The sequence below is a fragment of the Pteronotus mesoamericanus genome, unplaced genomic scaffold (assembly GCF_021234165.1).
Source record: "Pteronotus mesoamericanus isolate MK-2021 breed Mesoamerican mustached bat unplaced genomic scaffold, CSHL_Meso_final contig_163, whole genome shotgun sequence".
In the NCBI taxonomy this organism is placed as follows: domain Eukaryota; kingdom Metazoa; phylum Chordata; class Mammalia; order Chiroptera; family Mormoopidae; genus Pteronotus; species Pteronotus mesoamericanus.
Window position 1 is genome coordinate 19,131,190 of NW_026555064.1, and position 22,975 is coordinate 19,154,164.

The following is a 22,975-nucleotide window of genomic DNA, read 5'->3' on the forward strand; positions in this document are numbered from 1 at the left end:
GGAAACGCAAGGAGGGCTGGTCTGAGTCCTGGCCACGCCCCTGGATGCCCCAGCTCCTGCTCGGGTTAAAAACTGCCATTTTGATTTTATTTTTTAAATTGTGCATGGAGCTTTTTAAAATCTCAGAAACAGACACCGTCTGTGTACTGAATTGAGCACAAATTGGGAGAAGTCACGTGTCCGTTTTTCTTTTTTAGAAGAACGGCCGGCGCCTCCAGAACTTTTGTAATCCAGCCAGCCTCGGCCGCGGGCAGAGGCTGACGTCGGGGGCCTCCTAGGGACGCTCCTTTCACCCGCCGGGTTTCCTCCTGGCTGCGCGGTAGTAGGACGGACTGGGAGGGCCCCCCTCCGCCGACCGGCACCCACACTGCCTGAGTCATTCGGGGTCTGCCTTCCAAGCTCACCTTGTGCCGGTAGAGGCGGCCCCTTGCTGCACAAGCAGAGCGGCGATGACCTTGTGCGCCCCCTACCTCTGGTTCCTACCCACTCAAATTAAAGCTGAGAAAGAAAAAGGGAAGCCCACATTCGTTAGCCCAGTTCTCTCCGAAGCTGTGAACCTGGCTCAGCCTAAGGCCAAGACACTCGGGAAGATGTGTTGTTTGGGTAGATGTGGTGGGTGGCCAAGTACTCAAGGACGCCGCCCGAACTTGTGTGTTTCTGCACACCCGTGGGAGCCGGGACGGCTCGGCGCAAGCGCAGTCACTCCTGCGCGGCCGCACCTTCCAGGTGCCTGAATTCATTGCAATAAAGCGTCCAAGGGCTCAGGAGCAGCGATGCTTGCTTAGCACGAGCCGACCTTTAAAAGAGGCTTTTCAGTCGATCGGCTCGGTTTCAGCGCGCGCTGCCAACACATCGGTGCCTATGAGCTGCTCACGTTGATTTTTACCTTTGGAAATATCATCCAATCACTTGCAAAACTCGGCTTCCACAGAAGGGTCCTCCAAAGGGTTGACTCCAGGAATGTTATCAAGGAGAATAAAGTAGATGATGTTTTTGATTTCCAAGTGAATGTATTCTAATTTACTAGGTTAATTGTATTTTTTCCTAGTTAAACCTCTTCACTCAGTCTAACTCGAGAGTTTTTGAATCACACAGTTTTAACAGCATTCTCAATCAGCCAACACGGTATCAGGTAAGCATTCATTAGACATTTCTCTTTGTCTGTAATTCTGTATGTGTCTCTGTGTGTATGTGTGTGTAGTGAGTAGAATTTGATTTTTTGGACATACTATGGGGATAGAAGAGAATAGAATATGTTCACATATGGAGGGAATTTTATAAATCAGAGCCCAAGGTCTTTTCTTTTTTTAGTTGAGGAGGAAGTTTTTTTGCTATATTGAAAACCAAGTGTTACCACAATTTCCAAAGGACTCTGACCCCTTGAGCTGGAGAAAGCAGGGTGAGAGGTGGTGTATTTGGAAAATCGTGCTCTCATTTCTCCAGGTTTTTCTTCCAGGCGATCCGTGTTTCAAATGGGTTCTTAGGCTGTGTTGTTTCATTCGTACTACTTTAAAATACCTTTTGCATGTTGATCTTGGATGTGACGTTTGAACACTATTCTCCAGCTCGGAAGAGGTTCTAGTCCTTTATTGCCCATCTGGTTGGTCATTTTTGATTATCCAGTCTTTAGATTTCTGATGTGTCCAAGTTCGGAAGAATTAGGAACAAGGAATTTATAATGTGTGGTGATGACAATGAATGATTATAGGTCTGTTTGTACAGTTTTCTTGGAAGCAGCAAATTCTGCCAAGTTGTTTGATACACAGCCAAAGCCTGACTTTTTAATGGTTATATTATATTCCATTATATGATTGTACTTAATGTATCAGTCTTCTGTTGATGGGAATGAATGCTATTGCCAATTTTAGCTATTGCAAGCCGTACTGCAGTAAGTAACCTTCTCTGTGTGATGTTTGAAATGTGCCAATCTGTAGCATTGTCTGACTGAAGTGTAAGTGCATTCTGATTTTTTAACTATTATCAAATTGATTTTGATGGAATGTGGGCCAATTTAAATTCTTAAAATAAGTGTATGAGAGGGCCCATATGTGCTTTAATTTTGCAATAGTGTGCTCCCAAAGGTTTTTATCTTGCCCAGACGGGTGAAAATGGTATCACAGTGTAGTTTCACTTTGCATTCTTTATCATAAATGAACTTGACCATCTTTTTACCTTCAGTGTTCTCTATACTGAAGATCCAATATATATTTGCCTTTCTGGGTGGCTTTTTTGCTGTCAATTAAGAGGAATTCTTCTAAGAAGTATTTTAAGAAAATCAGTCCTTTGTGATATGAACTGAACTTTCCCCACAGCATGTTGTGTCTTTTTCATCGTTAGGGGTTTTTTCACCCCAGCTTTTTGATTTTTGTGTAGTCAACTTTATAAATTTTTCATGACTTCAGATTTTGTGTCCTATTTAGGAAGACCTTCCACCATATTAGAATATTTTTTAAATTTTTTTTATATATTTAGTACTTTTGCAGTTTCTTTTTACTTGAAGATATGTGATCCACATAGTACATGTTTTGATGCAGCATGCGAGATAGGGACTCCAAGTTATTTTCCAGACGAGGACACAGCTGGGCATGTTGAGTCACCTACCTTTTCTATTGGCTTAAAATACCACCTTTATCCTTTGCTAAATTCCTGTATCTATTTAGTTGTAGTTCTGGGCTTTCTAAGCCATAGACCCACATTATTTTAATTATGAAAATAATGTTTAAAACAAAATCAAACAAATAAAATACATACACACACATTCATAGTCCTTACTTCAGCACTCTCACATGATTTTTCAGGCTCTTCTGTCTTGTTTATTTGTTTGAACTTTAGAGTCAGCTTGGCTGGTTTGCAAAATATCCTGTTGGTATTTTTATTGTGATTGTGTTGATCCATGAGCTGACATCTTTATAATGTTGTGCCTTTCTTCTCAAGAACACGGTATTTCCCTTGCCCTGTGCTCAGGTCTTCTCTCGTGTGCTTGGAATCATTTCAAAGTAATCCTCACAACGTTCTTATTAGGTTTGGGTTGGGTGCAAATCACACAGAACCGCCAAATATACCAGCCACTGAGTGGCACAAAGAAGGTAGAAATTTCTCTCTCTCACGTTCAGGAAGCCAGGAGGTGGCCGTCCAGGGCTGGCGTGGTCCCTCACGGTGTCAGGGACCCGAGCCTTTTCTCCTGTGCCATGCACTGCTTGCCATCTAAGCGTCTTCTCAGGGCTCAAGAAAGCTATTGGAGCCCTGGCTATTATTTCTGGATTTCGAAATACAATTAGAGGCAACAGGGAAGAGAGCTAGGCCTCCTTCCTCGGAGCAATTTCTATCAAGTCGCACAGATGGCTTATCTGCAATGGAACCTAGGAAATAAAGTTTCAATTCCAAGTGGCCTCATGCCAAGCTAAAAAACAAAACAAAACAAAACAAAACAAAAAACAAAACAAAACCAGAAACAGGGAAGAGAAGTGATAGTGGCTGCTGAGGTGGATTGTATTGTTTGTCTTGGGCTTATCTTTATGTCTTGACACATACTGATATCTCTGCTACTTGGTTTCCAAGTTTCAAGTGCTATCTTTTGACCCCGGGCCCTAAAATATGAGAAAATCAGTGTGCTTATTTATCTTGTATCATGTGCATCCTTCTTCCCCATTGTTGCCAGTTAAATCATTAGAACTGTGGGAGAGGGAAAAACTTTCCTCTGCCCATCGCGTTCAGTACCTAAGGCTTGTGAATTAAACTAACCAAAGACAGATTAACAGGAGGCGAATCCCAGTTTATTGACACACGCAGAGCTCACAGGCACCGGAGAAGAGGAGTAACTCCAAGGGGCAGTTGGAATGTGGGGCTTAAAGACCCTCATGGAGAAGCCACAAGACGAAGGAGCAGAGGTTTGGGCTCCCAGGGGTGGGAACTGTGCGAAGGTACCTAAAGGCCCGTATGGAGAGCGATGGGCCAGGCTGACGGCGGCGGCTCCAGGAAGGTCCGTTTGTGCAGAGCCCTCCAGTGCCAGCTTTCTGTCCTGGTAAGGACACGGGAGGCGGGAGGCGAGACCTGCCCTAGGGAGGCTGAGGTCCTGCTCTTAGGCAGGTAGGACGGGGCAGAGATCTCTTTCCTCGTTTCTGGCTCCTCAGTCGCCTCCAGCTCAAAATAAGCCTTCTGCTGATTTTTGATCCCCTTTGCTACCTTGTTAGGAGAACAACCCGCTGTTGTTTTGTTTTAGCCAATTAAGCAGTCAGTTGGTCAGCTTTTGGCCATAGTTTTCTCTTCTGCTCTTGGTTGCCAATTTGTCTTCTCGTAGAGTCTTCAAGAAGAGATCATGGAAACTGTGTTTTCTGAGTTACTTCATGTTCTCAACTGGTTTCTATCTTCCGTATGTTGATACTGACTAGCAGTGAAATTCTGGGACATGACTTTATTTTCTTGATGCATTAGTGAATATTGTCCCCGCTCCCACGGCAGAGTGTTCATGCTGGAGAGTTTGAGGCCAGTCTTTTTTGCTTCTTGGCTAAGGTTGCGGTTTGAAGGACCCAGGTTTTGTTTGTTTGTTTATCTTTTAATTCCAATAACTTGCTCTTGACTGTTCTGTAGGTGGGTGTGTATGCATTGTTCTGGCGCACTGTGTGGCCATTCAACCCGCACATTCAGCACATTCAAGTCTTCTCTCATGTCGGAATGCCTTTTTGAGTTATATCTTGAAACACTGTTTCTGTTCCATTGTCTGAGATTTCTTCTTCAGAGGCCAACCAGACGCCTGCTGAGTCTTCTTTGCATGCCTTCCAGGGCTACCCTTTTTTTCCCCTCTATTCCTCTTGAATTTTCATGCATTTCTCCTTTTGCCTTCCTTTCTCTAAACTGTATTTTATCCTATCTTGATGCGTGCTACTGATTTGCCGTTTGTTTCTGCAATGATATTGGATTTCCCTTCTTGAAATTTTTCAGCTTATATATCATCTCTATCTTACCAAGTACTTCTGGAAAATATGACTTTTCTTTATAATTTCCCCCTCAATGCTGTGTTCTAAGCTTCTGTAGACTTCACATCAGAAGGTCAAGGGAAGTTCTCAGCAATGAATGTTAGCTCTTAACATTTCCCCACACCCCCAGTTGGCCTCTTCATATAATCTTACTTAAAAAAAAAAAGCATAAGGATGCTTCTGAGTTCCATTGAAGAAGGAGTTTGTTTTTCTCTTTATGATTCAATTGTTGCTTTTGAGTAATTGAGAAGCAGTAGAGAAATTCCTCAATTCCTGGTTCAATTCAAACTTCTTGTGGCTGAAAATTGTTTTGCTTCTGAATGAGATGATTCTCGCTAAAAGAACCTCTGGATTTCTGCACATTTTGTGTTTTCTAAGGAAGAGGGTCCCCTGTGCCAGTGGTGCGGTCTTCTGTGCCTCCCAAAAAGTGACGTAGAAAAAGAGAAACTCTGAGAAAAAAGTTTCAGTCAGCTCTACGTACACCAAACTTGAGATAAATGTCTTCATTATATTTAGATAAAATCTCTTTATCATGGACTCCATGAGTGATAACAACAGTTGGTTTAGTTATTATGGATTTTTGTTTTATGCCATGTGATTATAATATACGACTTACCTTAAAGAAATTTGAGGTCTTAATCTATTAGATGGGGATTTCTCCTTTAAAATGGTCCCTTTGGGATGCAATAATTTCAATTCAGAGTATTTTTGTAATATCTCTGAAGAATCACCTAATGCCATGGCAACGGAGCTGACCTTTGCCCCTGACCAGAGCTGCACATCATTTTGACTTTCACACAAGTTGTCTTCCCAACATGAACTAAGGGACAGACCGTTTCCAAGCAGCGTCATGTGCCATGGATTTCCATCCAGCGTGTGGTGTCTTCTCGCCTTGTAGAGAGGCTCACGTTTGGTGCGGTGGTGGATAAGAATACTTCAGCTGTAAAAATTAAGGTGAAGTTTTTTGTGGGATGCATGGAAAGCTGAAAACGTACCTCATTTCAAGCGCTAAGATGGGAACCACAGTTTCCCCTGCAGCTAAAAGATGAAACGGAGAGAAATGTGTCCCTTTCTCGGTGAGGGAAGGAATCCGAGGGGCTTTGCCTGGGATATTTCCAGGGATCCTGAACGCTGTGTGAATTTTCCAAATATTTCCTTTTCTCATTATCACCCCTCTGGCCATAAATGTTAGTTTTCATGGACTTCTTCTAGCACAGTTTCAGATAATGTTACATAAATAGTTTAGAGAGATTGTACTAGGGAATGTAGCAATCTTAGTCTTCAAATTTTATCTTTGCAAATAATACTAACAAGAGCTAACCTCTTCTAAGTGGGAACTACGCTTTTACATGCATTTGATAATTTAATCTGCACAATTTAGAAGTCGAGTTTTGTTGCCGCCATAAAATAAATGAAGAAATGGAAACTTTAAGAATTGAAGCCAACTTTTTTTCACTCAGCTAGAAAAGAAAGGTCCACATTCAGGAAGAAGCCAGGGGGCAGACATCCTTTCACTTGAGCTAACTGGGGGTTGTAGTTGCTTCCTGGTCACTACCATCTTACCAGTGACCACATTCCGATGTCCCCTGTCCCCGTGTGTGGCTGGCACCAAAGTGCCGCCCCTCGGACTGGGCAGGGTTGTGTTTTGAGGCTTTGAAAGGCCATGCTGGCTGCTTCCCTGCACAGCTCCCTGCCCTGGAAACCTGGCTCTGACTTGGGGAGGACCTAACTGTCCGCCTTTCCGTGCGGACAGCCATGGTCCCAGGCCCGCCTACTGAGTAGACGACCCTTTCCCGTTGATGGGGATGATGGCCTTCCATGCAGCCCAGTGGAAATTTATGTTCACCAAGGGAAGAAAGCACAGGAGGGCTCAAGGGCTCTTTCTCTCTTATCTTGGTTCCTTTTTCCTCCCTGCCAGTTGCCAGGGGCAGCTCAGCAAGCGTGCGGGCAGGTCTGCAGGCAGACGCTTGATGGGGAGCAGGGCGCCAGGCCCCCTCCATTTAGGCAGCCCTCACCTTTGTGAGCGATCGCCTTGGACGCCCCTTCCCTTGGCTTGGGGGGCACCCCCTCCTTTCTGTGCTGGGACAAAGCTCATGATCCCTCTCACGTCTCAGTCTTTTTCTTATGGGGGTGAGGAGTAAGCACGTGGTGAGTTCAGTGCTGGTCTGGGTATTGTCACTAAGGCTGAAGGGGCGGTGGCTGGCCCCATCTGCTAGTGGCGACCTTGTCTTAGATCATGGGATACTTAGCATCCTTGGTCATCATCAGTTTGGGGTTTAGCAACAATTCCAGGACAATAGGAGAAGTCCCATTTGATATAAGGTTATATTTCATTGGTATCTATAAAAGTTTTAAATTGTCTTAACAGAGTCAGATTTATCAATCTTTTCCTTTCAGTTTATCCTCTATGTTAGCATTTTCCAGAAGCGTTTCCCTTTTCCTTTAAAAGTTTTTAAAACTTTTAAAGTTTTATAAATATTGGCTCATTGCACAAGTAGATCATCCTAAAAATGCATTAGATAGACTGACTTCTTGTTGGGATTTGTAAGAATGATTTCGTGCTTCGGGAATTCAGTTTGCATTTTCCGTTCAGCATTGATGCTCCTAAGATTCTCTCTACATTGTTGTATGTGGCTATGGCTCATTAATCTCATCAGTGATCATGGTGACATTGTACTATGTAACATACCACAATGTGTCTAGTCTCCTGTTGATACTCGCTTAGATTGCTTTGTTTCATTTTTTGGGTTTTTTGTTTTTGTTTTTTGCTATATTGGACAGGACTGCTATACAGCCCTCCTGTTTAGGCCTCTCGGACCACATGCACAGGCCAAGTCTCCCTAGGCATAATCCCAGGGGGAAGGCTTTCTGGGTGGAAGGGTCTGCCAATGTTCAACTCTAAAAGAAAAGGCCAGATTGTTTGCAGAGTGGTCTAGTTACACTCATGCCGCTGAAGCAGCGATTCTCAGCTGGTGTTCCATAAGAATTTTTAAAACATGCAATACCTGGCTATTTAGTCAGGGACACTGACCTCATTTCCCTTAGATTGTCAAAAAATACTTTTTTTTGGCGTGCTGCAGAATTTTAGTAATTAGTTTATGTGTGCCATGAGATGGAAAAGGTTGAAAATTGCTGCACAAAAGTATAAAAATCCCATTAGTCCACACCCTTCCCATCACTTGGCATTATAAGATTTATTAATTGTTTTCCCCTTTTTAGATGTAAAATTCCCTTTTCATTGTAATTTGCATTTTCCCAAGAAAAGAGCTGAGGACTATTTTATATATTTATTGAACATTCATGGTTCTTTTTCTGTAAAATGTCTGCCTTTTGCCCCTTTTTCTATTGGATTATCTGAGTTTTTCATATGGAATTAAAGTTCTTCATATAGTTTGGATCCAAATTCATTATCAGTTACAAGTATTGCCAATATTTTCTCCCAGTTTGTGGCTTGCCTTCCCACTTTGTTTATGGTACCTTTATCAACAGAAGTTTTAATGAAATTTTAATTGTAACAAAGTTGAATTTATTAATCTTTCTATTATAATTAGAATTTTGTATCATGTTAGAAAACATTCAGCTCTACATTGAATTTATATTGTTCTGTACTGTCTTTTGAAGAACTTAAAAGCTTTGTCCTTCACAATCAAGATGCACGTGGAATTAATTTTTGTGTGCATGGTATAAAGTAGAGCTCCAGTGTAAATTTTTCCATATGGATAAACAGTCATCCTATGAGAGCATTTATTTAGACTGAACATATTCACACTGTATCTTGCTACAACAGGAAGGCATACAACATAACAGAACACAAGAAAAGGTGTTGGAAGGAAATACACCAAAATAACAACCGAGAGTCCCTTTGGTGGTAGGATAATCGATGACTCCATTTCTTTTGTTCTGCTCTGTATTTTCCAAATTCTCTTTAGTGAGCATAGATTCAGTTTTTTTTTTAAAAAAGGCAGAGTAATAAGGTATTATCTACAGATGACAATGTAGTGCCAACACACCTTGAAGAGAATTCATATGCAAAAAAGAAATCAGAACTTCAAACTTTCCAACTTAACCTTTTTAAAAAGCGTCTTCTTCCGTTCCTGGGGGTGGGAAGGTGTTTGTGAATGATGCAGTTAGTCTCAGCAGAAGGTAAAAGGGAGTTAAATTCTGAAACGTGGGTGGTTCATCTGCAGACAGTTATATAAAATGTCGCTCCCCGAGTCGTTCGCTTTGCAGGTATGTGAGGCTCTTGGGAGGCTAGGACCCAGGTTGCTTGTGTGCCTCAGTGGCCATGCACCTCTCTCTTCTTCTCCAACAGCAGATCATGAAAAGGCTTATCAAGCGCTATGTCCTGAAAGCACAAGTGGACAAAGAGAACGACGAAGTGAACGAAGGTAAGTGTCTCCAGGCTGAGAGACATCCCCTTCCAGGTAACATAGGGAACCTGGAAAACCTCACGTGGGAGGAGACTTTAAAAACCCAGGCTCGGGTAACAGTTCGGGTGCCTCTAAGACTCACAGGGGAATCTTAGGTTACGTTTCTGAAGTTCTGTCTTTTTAAAAGAAAAAGAGTTTAAACACGTCAATCAGCAACAACTTATCACCACTCAGAACACCCTGATTCTTAGAATGTGAAGACTACTGTCTTTCTTTTAATTCCCCGTTACATAACCTACTTGGTAGTTTCATGAGTTCACGTGAGTGTTAACATTTTTTCAGTGATGCAGGTAAAGTAATGGTTGACTCAAACAGAATCCACACTTCAGAAAAATCTTTACTTTTCTTGTCCAAAAAGAAATCCCTACCCCTTATTCCCATCTGTTTTCCTCTCTTGCCTTTCATGTTTCTCCTTGGCTCCTTTCTTAACTGTGCCGATTTTCCCCAGTAAGTCCTGGGCAGGGCACCTGTGTGAACTGGGAAAGTTTCTCAGGAAAGGCTGGCGTGTGGCCAAAGAACCGGCCCAGGGTTGGAAAGAAATCAGCCTGGAGAAATATGCTGAAAATTACAGCTTCCCGCCCCCATGCGGGCCGCCAGGCCTGTTGGTGCTGATGAGAGAAACAGAGAGCGCAGGCAGCGAAACTTTTGCGGGCTCTGAAGCCAGCACTGGGTTAATGCCCGGAGCCCCTTGCGAAGCTGAGTCCGTCCAATGGTGGTGTTTGTGGAAGAGAAATCTGTGGATACGTGAGTGAGAACCAACACAAATCCAGTCCTGGAGACCTAGAAAAAATCTACCTTGGCAACGTTAGGAGGCAAACGTATCTACATTGTATGGCTTTCACTCTGTTCTTTTCTAAATCCAGAGAGCAAATTACCAGTTGTGGTTTGTTTTGTTTTGTTTTGTTTTGAATACAAATACTTTAGGTGAATTAAAAGAAATCAAGCAAGATATCTCCAGCCTTCGTTATGAACTTTTGGAGGACAAAAGCCAAGCGACCGAGGAACTAGCCATTCTAATTCACAAGCTCAGCGAGAAGCCGGCCCCTGCGCTCAGCGGTGTGAATGACTCGGACCCCGGAGGGCAGCTTTGACCAGAGCACAAATGTGGGCGATAATGTTTCTAAGTGTGAAGTACTTGAAAAACCATGGTGTCAATTTTTAGAACTAACTACCTTTATCATGTGAATCTTTAAAAGTTAGGTATTAAGGATTTTACCATTTCATCACATGCGAATGGTCTTCATTTGAATTGTCTGCCTTGACATCATGAACAATTACAAGCCATTGCATTTAAAGGCCCAATTACTGCCATTTTTGTCCCTTTGAGAATGACCTGTACGACATCTTTGCACTATCTGTTTGCCTCCAAGCGACTGTGAGGAAGCTCCTTGGGGACAGGGACCACATCTTGTTCATCTTTGCGTCTCCAGCATCTAGAACAGTGCCTGGTACAAAGTAGGTGCTCAGTAAATGTTGTTGAAACCAACTGAACTGAACTGCCAACTAAATACAAATACAAATACAAATAAAAAGGCCATCACTATGTAGCACACCCTCTCTTTTGTCCAAGCGCTGAAGAGATTTTTTTAAAAATAGAGACCGAAGACATTTTACAAGCAGTAAAGTCTTGGTCAGATTTTCTTAGAATTTTTGGCATCACTGATAGTCCTAGAACCTTTCAGTCCCAAAGGAAGGATTTAACAATGAAATGGGTTAATAGAAAATATAATTATGTTACATATTTAAGTTTCATAGCATTGTTCAAAGTGACACATTAAAGATTTTTCTAAAGTATATAGTGTTTGTTTTCTGTCTTAGGTTTTCGTATGTCATTTTTCAGTCATGTGACTTTAATCAGTGGGATGGGGACTTTTTATAAGGGGGCTCTGCACAGTTATTTTATTATAACCCCCCGATTTCTGCCTCTGATGCTTTATTGCTAAATAAGGTATCAACAGCTGACTTCCTGTCTTGCCCATTTGCTCCTTCCTGTTTTGGGGGGCACGCTCCTGGGCAGAACCAGGGCAGAGCAGTGGCGGGGCACCTGGAGAGGTGTGTCCACGCATGGCCAGGTGGGACCCACTTCCCTTTGACACCTGTCATGGCCCTGGCTTCCGATGATCAACATCCTTTTTCTGCTCAAAGCATTTCAGTTACACTCTCTATGCAAAACAGATTGCAATGTGTCTGTATTTGAATTACCATGTAACTGAGCTGAAGGCCGGTAATGGCTACGATGCCTCATGACTTTAATAGGAAAGGGGACACAGGCCAGTAGGTTCCCTTGCCTCATAGAACACTCAAAGTACTAAAAAAAATAAATCCAGGTAGGTTTAAATGTCTGATAGAGTAATGCTTAACATCCTGGTTCTCTATTCCTGTCAAGTCTTAGAGGAATACGAATTGTGATCATACCTCAAAGATAGTTTCATAGGCCCTAAACACCAATTAAATACATGATGCTTTAAACAATCATTACTTTCACACAGCAAGCTTTCTAGACATGAAGACAAAAATGAACGTTAAGTGGAACTACATAATGCTCTTTCAAGGCAATTTCTTAACTTCTACGTCTTGGGGCTTAAAACAATTAAAATTAAGAAGAGAACTTTATACATTTTTGCTACCATTGTAGACTATTTAATTACCTTTTGTGCTATTCTAATAGTACTTTGTCTTAAAGGTTTTTCAAACTTTATGTATTTTATGTTATGCCTCAGAACTGAATAAAACATTGAATTTTTTCATTGTCATATGTTACTCTAGCATATGAACACAGTAAAGATACAGAGTTTGCATAAGGACAGTACTCTCAGCCCGGCAGTGTTGTCTAGGGTTCCGAGTGTGGGCATTTTTGAATGGGACATTGAGTAATATTCCTGACTGGGAGTTGGGGAAATGTTGAGCGGAAACGTGTCAGATTCCACTGGAGGCACTCAGCCTCGGACCCTTGGAGTCTTGAATAAGATGAAGCGCACAGCCTGTGTTCAAGTCCGTGCCTCCCACAAGTGCAGAGCACTCAACGCAGGTCGCACATGCTCTCCTCCGTCCCGGGCCGCGTTGTACCCTCCCCCAAACCCCGAGGTTGAAGTCCTGCCCCAGGGGCTCAGAATGTCACTGTATTTGGAGATGCGGCTTTAAAGAGATAATTAAATTAGAGTGGGTCTTAATCTGATACGACAGGTGTCCTTATCAGGAGACGAGGACATAGACAGAAGACCAGGTGAGGACACAGGGTGAAGATGGTCAAGGAGAGATGCCTCAGGCAATTGGTTTGGTTCCCTTCTGACACCTTGATGGTGTACTGCTAACTAGAGAGATCCTGTAAGAAAATGAATTTCTGCTGTTTAAGCCACCCAGCTTGTGGGACTTTGTTATGGTGGCCCTCTCTTTTCAATGTGCATTCAAACCCCCTAAATTCTATAAAATTCTGTACAATTCTGTGTTGGTATCTCCTCACGGAGATTTTTCAACTTCTAAAATTTATCTGTGTTTTTGTTGAGCCTAAATTAATATATATTTTTGAAATCGCTACACGGCTAACCCATCTCAAGGCATTATTTTAATATGGTTATTTTAGTCTCAGAAAAAGAATTGTCTGGAACAACTTGGAACCTAGGCAAAACCTCATATCCTTCTGTTGGAAATAATGTGTCTTCCCAAGAAGCAACTCTTTTCACGGGTTTAATTCTTGATTCACAATCATTTGTGAACTCTTCTTTCGTGGACCCCATAAACCAGGAAAGAGACAGTATCCTGTTCACCTACGGTATTTCTGCAGGCAGAGCACACTGCGTGCACAATGGAGGGACTGATGGATAGGAATCAAGGAATGTCAGCTCCGGGTCAGATCCTGGGTCACCACAGGTCAGAGTGGTCTGTGGGTCCCTGAGGCCTCTTCAGGGGTCCTGTGATTTTGAAACTACGCATTTTCATGACACAAACATTATTCGCCTACAAAAGCCATGCAGGTGAATGCTGCTGGTACTCAAGCATGAATCCAAGCAATGGCTTTAAACTGGAGCACTAGTCTCTAGCCTTCATGCCACATTGGCAGGAAACGAAAGTTCTATATAAAAACATTCATTATGAAGCAGTTAAAACTGTTCATTTTAAGTCTTCACTGTTGAGTGTATTTTTAAATATTCTGGGTGATGATATGGTGAGTGTGTACAAAGCGTTTCCACTAAATGCCGAGGTGCACTCGTCTCAAGGAAAAGCAGGGGTGTGTTGTTACTTGGGCTGCCAGCTGAACTCATTGTGTTTTTTCCTGGAACACTTGTCTCTTTTGAAAGCACAACTGACAAATCATGCTTACTCAGACTTGGCTATTTGTCTGGCATGCCCTTTCTTATGAACTGAAGAAGGGAACATATTTCAAGGAAAACTATTGACATTTGTTGCCAAAGCTTAAAATTTGAGCCTTTGCTCACAAAGTAGAGTTTTGCAAAATGTGTATCTACCGTCTGAGATTAACAGCTTCCCAATACTTAAAATCTGTTCCGATGAAATCCGTGGTGATATTCACAAATGGGACTTTGGGATGTTGTATGATGAAGCCACATTCCACATTGCCACCAACCTTTCAAAAACTACACCCGTTGAGTTTGGACCACATTTCCTTCATATACTTCAAAACAATTCACACATACACCAATAGACTGAATGTAGAAGTAGACCTGGGAATCCCTTATTTACTATCCCGGTCGGCAGTGAATCGATTTGCACAGAACGCTAGTCTTTTTACGTTTTTTATTTAAAAAAATAGTTATTTTTCATTGAAATAGTTATGTGGTGATTTTAAGATATATTTTTAAAATTTCAGTTATAATTTCTAATATGGTAAATAGCAATAGATAACTCATAGAAACAAAAGGTCTGTGGGTTCCTCAAAAGTTTCTAAGAATATTATAAAGGTGTCCTAAGGCCAAAAGTTGGAGAACTGCTGCCAAAAGCTGACGCCTATAACGGTGGAACTTCATTCCTTGCGGGATCCCTTTGCAATGTCAGAGAACTAGGTACGAACGTACCCGTCTTCACCTCGATCCTTTCCATTCAAGACGACTTAGACGTACGGCTCAGGGCGGCGGTGCGCGTGGAGCCAAGACTGCGTCTCCGCTCCCCATGGAAACCACCCTACTGGCGCTCAGTTCCTCTCCGCCTCTGATTGGAGCAACTCGACAGGGGGCCGGGCTTTCCTTTCCTCCGCGGCCCTCTCGCGGGAACGTATGACGTCACGCCGGACGCCGCTGCCCCGAGGCCTCACGTTTGCCTCGCCGCCGAGGCCGCTGGAGCTAGGGTCGCCCCTGAGAGAGGGCGACAGCTGTGTCCCCTCCGAGGCCCGGGGTCCGGCAGCCTCTGTGCGTCCCGGCCCGGCGCTGCCTGGCGCGTCCTGGCTGCCGGCATGGAACTGCATTTGCACCGAGCGGATTATTTACAGGTAAGCCCGAGGGGGCGGGGCGGGCCCGGCTACCCGCGGGGATGCGGTCGGTGCTCCCACTGACGTTGTGCGGTCGCGGGAAATGGGGGCCGGCGGCGACCTGCAGGGCCGGGAGCGGCCCCTCGGGTCGCCTTCCCCCCGGGCAGCTCCGGCTCTCCCGTGACGGCCCACGGGAACTTGGAAGGAAGCTGGCGCCTCGGGCCCCGCCGCGACCCCGCTTCCCTCTGACCCCGAACCCCCTTCCCTCCTCAGCCCCTCTCGCAGCGCCCCTTATTTTGTACTGTACGCGGGACCCCACCGGCCAGACCGCCGTCAATGCAACAACGTCCACAACACCTAAATCCCCATGAAAGTCCTCGAAGTAGGCCCCTTGACCGATGAGGACCCAGGGGCTCGGAGGACGCAGTTGCTATAGAAACCGCCTCCGCCCGCGGAGCAGGCGCAGCTTGGGACCCGGCGCCCCGCCCCTCTGCTCCCTGCGCGGGCCCCAGCCGCTCGCGTTCCGCCTCCGGGCGGGCCACCGGGATGCGCGCTGGCGGGCCGGCTGCCCCCACGCCCAGGAGTCTCGCGGAGCACTCCCCCGCCCCCACCTTGCTGGCGCCAGGCTCCCGCTGCTGGCCGCATCCTTCCGCGCTCTCCTCACCCTCCGTTACCCGCCCTTACGTGGATCCAGGAATCAGCTCCCAGCCTCCCGCGGCGCCTCCCTCCAGGCCCTCCTTCCCGCCCCAGGCTAGATCAGTGTTTCAAAATGCAAATCCACATACAGCCTTTTACACTATAACGCCCCCGCGTAGAGAATAACAGAGAGAGGACCACACTGGATGTGAGTTCTTCCCTGATGGGCTGTTTTCTCCAGCTCGTCCGTAGCCATCTGTGCAGGGCTGTTTTTATCTCCCGCACCTTCTGTAAAATCATCTTCAGCTTCAGTTTTATTGGACGTCATTGCCATCAGGATGTTTGGTGTTTTAGGAAAAATCTGTTGCATTTTTAATAATTACTCTGTTTCCAAAGATGTTTAAATCACTTTATAACACCTCTCTCTCTCTAACAACTGCATGAACTAATAAAAGGCTTCTAGAAATATATTTTCATGAAATATCTTGTCAGTAATGTCAGTTTTTGGGGGGGGGGGGGCTTGACAACATAAATTTTGATAAGCGGAAATTTTACTCTTTGGGGTTGTTTCCTGTCTTCTGATGTTTGCAGCTTGTTTCATTAGGTAAGTTCGTCGCTGGTAACAATGAAAAATAACACTGCGATCTGACTCTGCTGATCTCTGAGGCAGTGACTCAGATCACAGATGGCCGATGGCACCCACTGGGCACTGCTGTGTTCCCTTAGGTGGGAGTCACCTCTCAGAAGACCATGAAGCTGCTTCCGGCTGCAAGACACAGAGCGGCGCAAAAGGTACTGTAGACACCCGGCTCTGCCCGTCCCCTTAGCTCTGACACAGGCCGGGGTTGCGGGTCCTTCGTCAGGGGTAAGTTCCTCCTTTCAGCATGGAAATGAATTTATTCATTTGATAATTTGAACAGCGGTTGAGATACCAAGGAATGTTTACAAATGGTAGTTTTTTGGACATTATTATAGACAGTAAATAATATAAGCAAACTTAATTAAAACTATATTCCATTTTTCTGGAAATAATTTACCCTGTGTGTGCTCTTGTGCCCCAGATTGTGTATATGAAACAAATGTAAAACACAATTGAATATAGAGAAAAATGCTCCTTTGAAACCTTATATTTTCAAGAGCAATTAAGTATTTTAATGTTAAATTTTATATTTAACGATATTGACTTTTATGGATATATTGATCTTATTAGACAAGACAATTAAAATGTCCCCAAGACAATCATAATTTCTTGGGAGACTACTAGGATGTTTCAATAGCTACAAAGTAAATACAGTATCCTGATATATCAACATTTGTCAAGATAAGTCAATAGATTTCTGATCGTCATTTGTTATATTCAGTCCACTAGATCAGCACATCTCAAACGTTTAGGTCTTAGGACCCTTTTACTATCCTAAATTATTGAGGATCCCAAAGAACTTCTGTTTATGTAATTATTTCTGTCATAAATATAAATACTTACTGTATTAAAATTCAAACTAAGAAATTAAAATATTTATTACTCTTTTTTTAAAAATTTTATTTATTTATATTTAGAGAGAGGGGAAAGGAAGGAGAAAGAGAGGGAGAGAAACATAAATGTGTGGTTGCCTGTCGCTTGCCCCCTACTGGGGACTTGGCCTGCAACCCAGGCATGTGCCCCAACTGGGAATGGAACCAGCGACCCTTTGCTCCGCAGTCCAGCACTCAATCCATGGTGCCACACCATCCAGGGCTATCACTATTTAAAAAATAATAAACCTACTACATGTTTATGTAAATAACATTTTAATGAAAAATACTATTTTCAAAAACAAAATTTAGTGAGAATAGTGACATCGTGTTACATTTTGCAAACTATTTCATCTGGCATAAGCAACAGTAGTTGGATTCTCTTATCTGTTTTCCTGTCATTTTGCTGTGATGTGTTGTTTTAGTTCAAGTACATGACAGAGATCTAGCTTACACAGATACGTAGTTGAAAATAGGGAGGAATATTTAACTGCCTTTTTATAGAAAATTATCACTCTTCATATTTGAGGCTATACCTACATTTGACAAATAGTGGTCCCTTAAACATTAGGTACAAAGTGGAATCTCAAACCATATTGATTGATTTTTCATATTTTGATCCTTAAAATCCATTGGTTCATCTTGTATTTTGAATGGATCTTTTACTCATGCATGAATTTATAACATCCTTAACCGTTATTTGAGATTATTGTCCCTCCGAGTTACACAAATCTTCCAAATGTTGACACATTTTATTATAGAACATCAAACATGTCACATCTATTAGTGTCGCCGCTAGTCTCATCCGCAAAGTTAAGTATGGTGAGGCTGCCAGTCTCGCTGTGGCAGGTACAAGTCTTCCAAAGCATTGTGTTGGCCAGCAAGTTTGTTTGTTTTTTCCTGTAATATGGCTCTAGTAGCGCTTAGTTATCTTTAACTTCATTTAAAACAGTTTCGTTAGATTGTATTGTGACAGCTGTCATATCTGTGTGCATTTTAAAAACATCAAAATTGGTGAATTTTTTGTGGCTATTTTAATATTAAAGATGGAAGAGAAGTGACATTTTCAGTGTTTTATGCTTTATTATTTCAAGAAAGATGAAAACACAATTGAAACACAAAAAAAGATTTGCGTAGTGCACGATCGAACATGTCAAGAGTGGTTTGGAAAGTTTTGTGCTGGAGAGGTCTCGCTGGACGACGCTCCATGGTTGAGTAGGCCACCTGAAGTCAGTCAAGACATTAATTGAGAATAATCAGCATGAGACCACATGGGAGATAGCCGACGTACTCAAAATATCCTAATCAATAAAGTTGTTGGTGAAAATGAAAAATGTGTCTTTTATATTATGGGAAAAATATAATATATAAATGGAACTTTTGGCCATCCCAATACTTACTTTCACTTGAAAGTTCAAACTGTACCATGTTAGCAAATACTGTCAGTTGTTTTCCTTTGAAAAAACAAGCTCACTTCAATTGTTGATTGTTCGTTCATTCTTAAAAGTGGTATTTCTTGAAAAAAGTGAGTGGTTCAGCTCATCACGCAATGATACAAGTGCTCTTCCTAAAGACTGTTTGGGTTGCAGCAAAAGTGCTTAATGGGTACTTCCTGGTTTCTCATGCTAGATATTAAGGAGACATGTATTCTTGTTTCGAATGAAGTTAAAGACCAAAAAAAGACATATATTCAAGGGTCAAGATTTAATAAAAGTAATAATTTTTATTGCTTCACCGAGGACATTCTTACATGAAACTGGATTTTTTTCTTTTTCCTCAACTCTCAAATGGTGGTGAAAATTACAGATTACCAATTTAGTTTGCTGTCATTATTTTGTTTCTTGCCAGATACCAGTAATTTTACCCACCATTACTTCTGTACCGCCATTGCAAGTATCAACCTAGTGAAAAAGGAACATAAGACTTTACTTGGAAAAATGCCATTGACCAGGCAGATTCCCTAAAAGGTTCTTGTTGATTTCCAGATGTCTAGGGACCACACTTTGGGAATCCATGTGATAGATTGTTTACAAATCATTGGAATAGTGTATTGTCAAGAAGTAAAACCTTAACTATGTATTTTTCATCTTTTCCAAGATCCATGAATCTGCAAATGTGAACATAATTATTTGTGAATGCTCATTGTCCCGGGGGGAGAGTCCACAGCTTCCATCACACACACAAAGGGGTTTGTGATCCCCGCAGAAAGTTAAGAATCAGTAGCCTAGGAACAAAGTCTGCATGATATCAATGTTTTTATACTTAAGACTTGTTTTATATCCTAATACTTGGCCAATTTTTTAATGTTCCTTTGTGTGTGAACATTTATACTTTAATTTTTGGGATGAATGACTTACACACGCGTGTGCACATGCACGCACGTTCCTCCATATGTAAATGTGTGCATATATATTAGATAAAAGGTAAGTGTTTTCCTAATCCATTTCTTACCTTTTGTCTTCTTGATTATCAATTTAAGAGAAAGAGATGTTAAAATCTCCGTCTGTTCACTTCAGAGTAATTCATTGGCCACATTCAGTCATTGTTGAAGCTGAGTGATGGATACATGGGAAATCTTTAGAATAGTCTGTTCACTTTTGCAGATGTTAAAATTTTTCCATTAAAAAGGTTTTTAAAAATATCAAACAGGTCAGTCATAACCTTATTTGGTAATGTTTTGAAAATTAACCTTAAGATGTTCTTATGCTCCAGTTAAGGGAAAAAACATTTACTTCCGTGACATTTCTGTCCCTATTCTCTTGTTCTGTTTACATTGTAGGGACAGAACATGTGGCCAGCTACTTGTGTAACGACTCTCCACGAACTTCTCTTTGGCTTTTTCCTATAATTCTTTGGAGGATTTTCTTATGGGGGTGTCCTAGATTTTCTGATTTCTGCTTTCAAAAATCATAATTTATATATTGAGAATATTGTTTTCTACATACATTGTTAATAGGGAATAATAATAACTTTAGATTCTCCTTGATGTATTACAGGTGGTTATTGGAGATCATGATGGGGTACTTTTGTGCTTTGGCATGAAGAAAGGAGAAGCAGTGGTATGTATAGCTTGTTTCCAGGGGGGGAAAGGGAATTTCTAAAAGAGAAACACACTGCTTAATGAATAATCCTAAGTTAAAAATTTTCTAAAATACAATGAAAAATGGGTTGTGAGGGAAATAGTTATGTAAAGGGCAAAGCTACAGACAGCACAAGAGTCACTTGCCAGCTATTTGTAAAACACCATTTACTCGTTTTCTGTGCTGTGTTACCTCAAACTTAGAGGCTTAAAACAACACATTTGCTGTCTCAGTTCTGTGGGTCAGGAGTCTGGGCTCCCCATTCCTCTTGGCTGCAACACGGTCATGAGCCGGACTTGGTTCCTTCCCCAGGCTCGGAGTCGTATGCCAGCCTCACGTGGCTGTCCTTGCTGTTGTAGGACCGAGGTCCCCCCCTCGATTGCTGTCTGTGAGTCAGGGTGGGCTCCGCATCTCGAGGCCCCCACAGTTCCTCTCACGGGCCTCCCCCAGCACGGTGCCCCCCTGCTTCAGAGCCGCGAGAAGATCTGTCAGGCCTGCTAGGCTGGAGGCTTTCGGGACAGAGTGTGGCACTGTGGGAGTGGCCGTCCCGTCACCTCCGCCGTCACATCGTCATATTCACAGATCGTAATTTACACGTCATAGGGGACTCATAGGCACTGTACTTTACATGGGATTTACAAGACGGTGAAGAGGGTGAAAGCTATCAGAAACTCAGTGTTTCCAATATTCACATATCCTCTCAGATATTTTAAAGTCGCAGGGGAGGAGAAGAATCTGATGGCGATAATAAAATGGAAAACAAGCAGGAAGAAATTAATACACGTGTTGTTTCCCATTAAATAGAGAAATAGTAAGTCAAGGTTTCCAGTAAATTATCTAGTTCTTCATTTATACTCTTAAAACTTAAAAAACTTTTAAAGAAATCAGGAGAGATTGGTGTTAAAAAGATACTCATAGTGTAAAGACATGTCCGTTGGGACCAGCTGAGGAATCTTGTTAAAGTGCAGATTCTTATACTGTAGATCTGGGATTGGGCCTGAGATTCTGTGTTTTTAACCAAGTTAGTGATGTAATGCTGCTGCTTAGTGAACTCCACTTTGTGTTGTAAGAGTTCAGATTTTTTTAAACTTTATTTGTATTATTGACACTATTACTGACATCCCTCCCCATTTCCGCTGCTCTTGGCCCGCCCCCACCCAGCCCTGCCCGCGCCTGTCACCTCGCTGTTGTCTGTGTGCGGCTTATGCGTGTCCTCTGGCTCCTCCCTTCACCTTCTTTCCTCCAGCCCCCCTCCCCCGCCCCCAGATTTTAATGGTGCCACTGAAATGCGTGTGGGAGTAAGTATTCCAAAGTCTGAAGATATTTAGCAACAAACCCCACTGAAGTAAATGTATTTGTATCTAAAAGTATTCCTGTACAGTGGAACGATGGCATTTTGGTAAGTTTAAGATGCCAGCATTTGCACAGCAGAGGAAAATGCTTACAATAAGTGTGTCTACTTATCTTTCCCCCATGGTGTTGCAGGCCGTGTTCAAGACCTTACCAGGGCAGCAGATCGCAAGGCTGGGACTGGGAGGCGCGCTTAACACGCCCCAGGAGAAAATTTTTATTGCTGCAGGATCTGAGATTCGGGGTTTCACAAAAAGAGGGAAACAGTTCCTCTCTTTTGAAACAAACCTCACTGAAAGCATTAAAGCTATGTATGTTTATTTTCCTTTTTCCTTTTCTATATACATTTATAATGTTTTGGATAGGTGACATTTGATTAAGTATCATATCTTAACAGGTTCCCTGGGACATAAAATTGACTAAAGGTATTTTTATAAGTCAGAAATTAAATTTGACCTAGAATCAATATGAAGTCAGTTGGTTGTTGAAATGTTTTTTGTTAAGACTTTTACAATATTTATACATTTATTTTTGACTGGTTGGTTCAATTAAGATTCATGATCAAAGTATAAAAGAAAAATGTGGGAAAAAATCTCCGGACATGTAAGGTTCCGCTTCTCGGCTGCCTCTGAAAGTTCTGGTTTCAAGGTGGCATCCTTTTCTGAGAAGGCGAGTCGTCCACGTCGGCGATTGCCCATAGGGTATGCCTTCAGCTGGGTCGGGGGGACTCTCGGAGAAAAATAGCCCCTTTAATGGCTTCCTGAAATGGGAGATTTTGCAGTTAAAATTTTAGTTTTTGAACCATGGGCTGGAAAGGGCTTACATACTGTCCCTGCTGCTCAGGGAATCCCTTGGAAGCTTACATCAACAAATCCCTCGTCCTGCCTCATGCCTGCTGACCCAGAATCGCTAGGAGCGGGTGAAAGGAAAAGCCCTTCACCTGAGCCCGCCGCAGCCGAGCTGCATGAGCGGTCCGACCTCGGCGTGGCGGCCGGCGCCCGCTCCCGGGCCCCGTGTGGCGCGGCGCTTGTTCAGTGCCCGGCTGTGCCCTGGCATCTGGGCTGTAAACGCGAGCGCGGTGGGTTGGACCAGAATGAACGATGGCGGCTGGAAGTGCTGCCAGTGGGTTGGCCGAAGTGTGGTTCTTCGGAAATGCTCTTGTAGACCAACGTGGCCGATGAGAATTGTGAAATACTAAAATCGAAGTGCTGAAGTAATTAATTAGTGTACCTCCACATTTAGAAAATATGTGGACAGAATTGGGAAGATGAGTCTAGTTTTTTTTTAATTTTGTTTTTTAATTATGGTTTACATTCAGTATTATTTTGTATTAGCTTCAGGCATACAGCATAATGGTTAGACCGTTGCGTGCTTTACAAAGTGTTACGCCGGTATTCCCAGCACCGTGCACACTGACTCTGTTCCCTTGGCTGTACTTGGCGTCCCCGTGACTATGTTTGCAGCCAGGAGTCACGCCTTTAAAGTGTTTTTATTGGAGTGGCACTTGTGGGGTGAAAAGGTCATTGGCTTAATGTTTGAAAAATTATCTCAAGGGGCGTAAGGAAACTAAATGGT

General features: G+C 42.8%; 2 protein-coding genes across 5 annotated transcripts in view; both read left to right on the top strand.

Annotated features, from left to right (window-relative positions):
* The window catches only part of TRPC3 (transient receptor potential cation channel subfamily C member 3), a 47,712-nt gene extending 36,421 nt beyond the window's left edge, over positions 1-11,291 (top strand). For 2 of the 3 annotated variants that reach the window (XM_054563504.1, XM_054563505.1), the window contains 3 exons: positions 1,049-1,132; positions 9,286-9,361; positions 10,328-11,291. In XM_054563504.1, coding sequence (XP_054419479.1) covers positions 1,049-1,132; positions 9,286-9,361; positions 10,328-10,494 — 327 coding nt within the window. In that variant the 3' untranslated portion in view covers positions 10,495-11,291. The remainder of the gene's footprint in view (positions 1-1,048; positions 1,133-9,285; positions 9,362-10,327) is intronic. The other variant, XM_054563510.1, reaches the window with a different exon arrangement.
* A 3,351-nt stretch (positions 11,292-14,642) lies between these two features.
* BBS7 (Bardet-Biedl syndrome 7) overlaps positions 14,643-22,975 on the top strand; it is a 34,026-nt gene continuing 25,693 nt past the window's right edge. For both annotated transcript variants that reach the window (XM_054563523.1, XM_054563531.1), the window contains exons 1-4: positions 14,643-14,843; positions 16,185-16,250; positions 19,967-20,029; positions 21,536-21,711. In XM_054563523.1, coding sequence (XP_054419498.1) covers positions 14,808-14,843; positions 16,185-16,250; positions 19,967-20,029; positions 21,536-21,711 — 341 coding nt within the window. In that variant the 5' untranslated portion in view covers positions 14,643-14,807. The remainder of the gene's footprint in view (positions 14,844-16,184; positions 16,251-19,966; positions 20,030-21,535; positions 21,712-22,975) is intronic.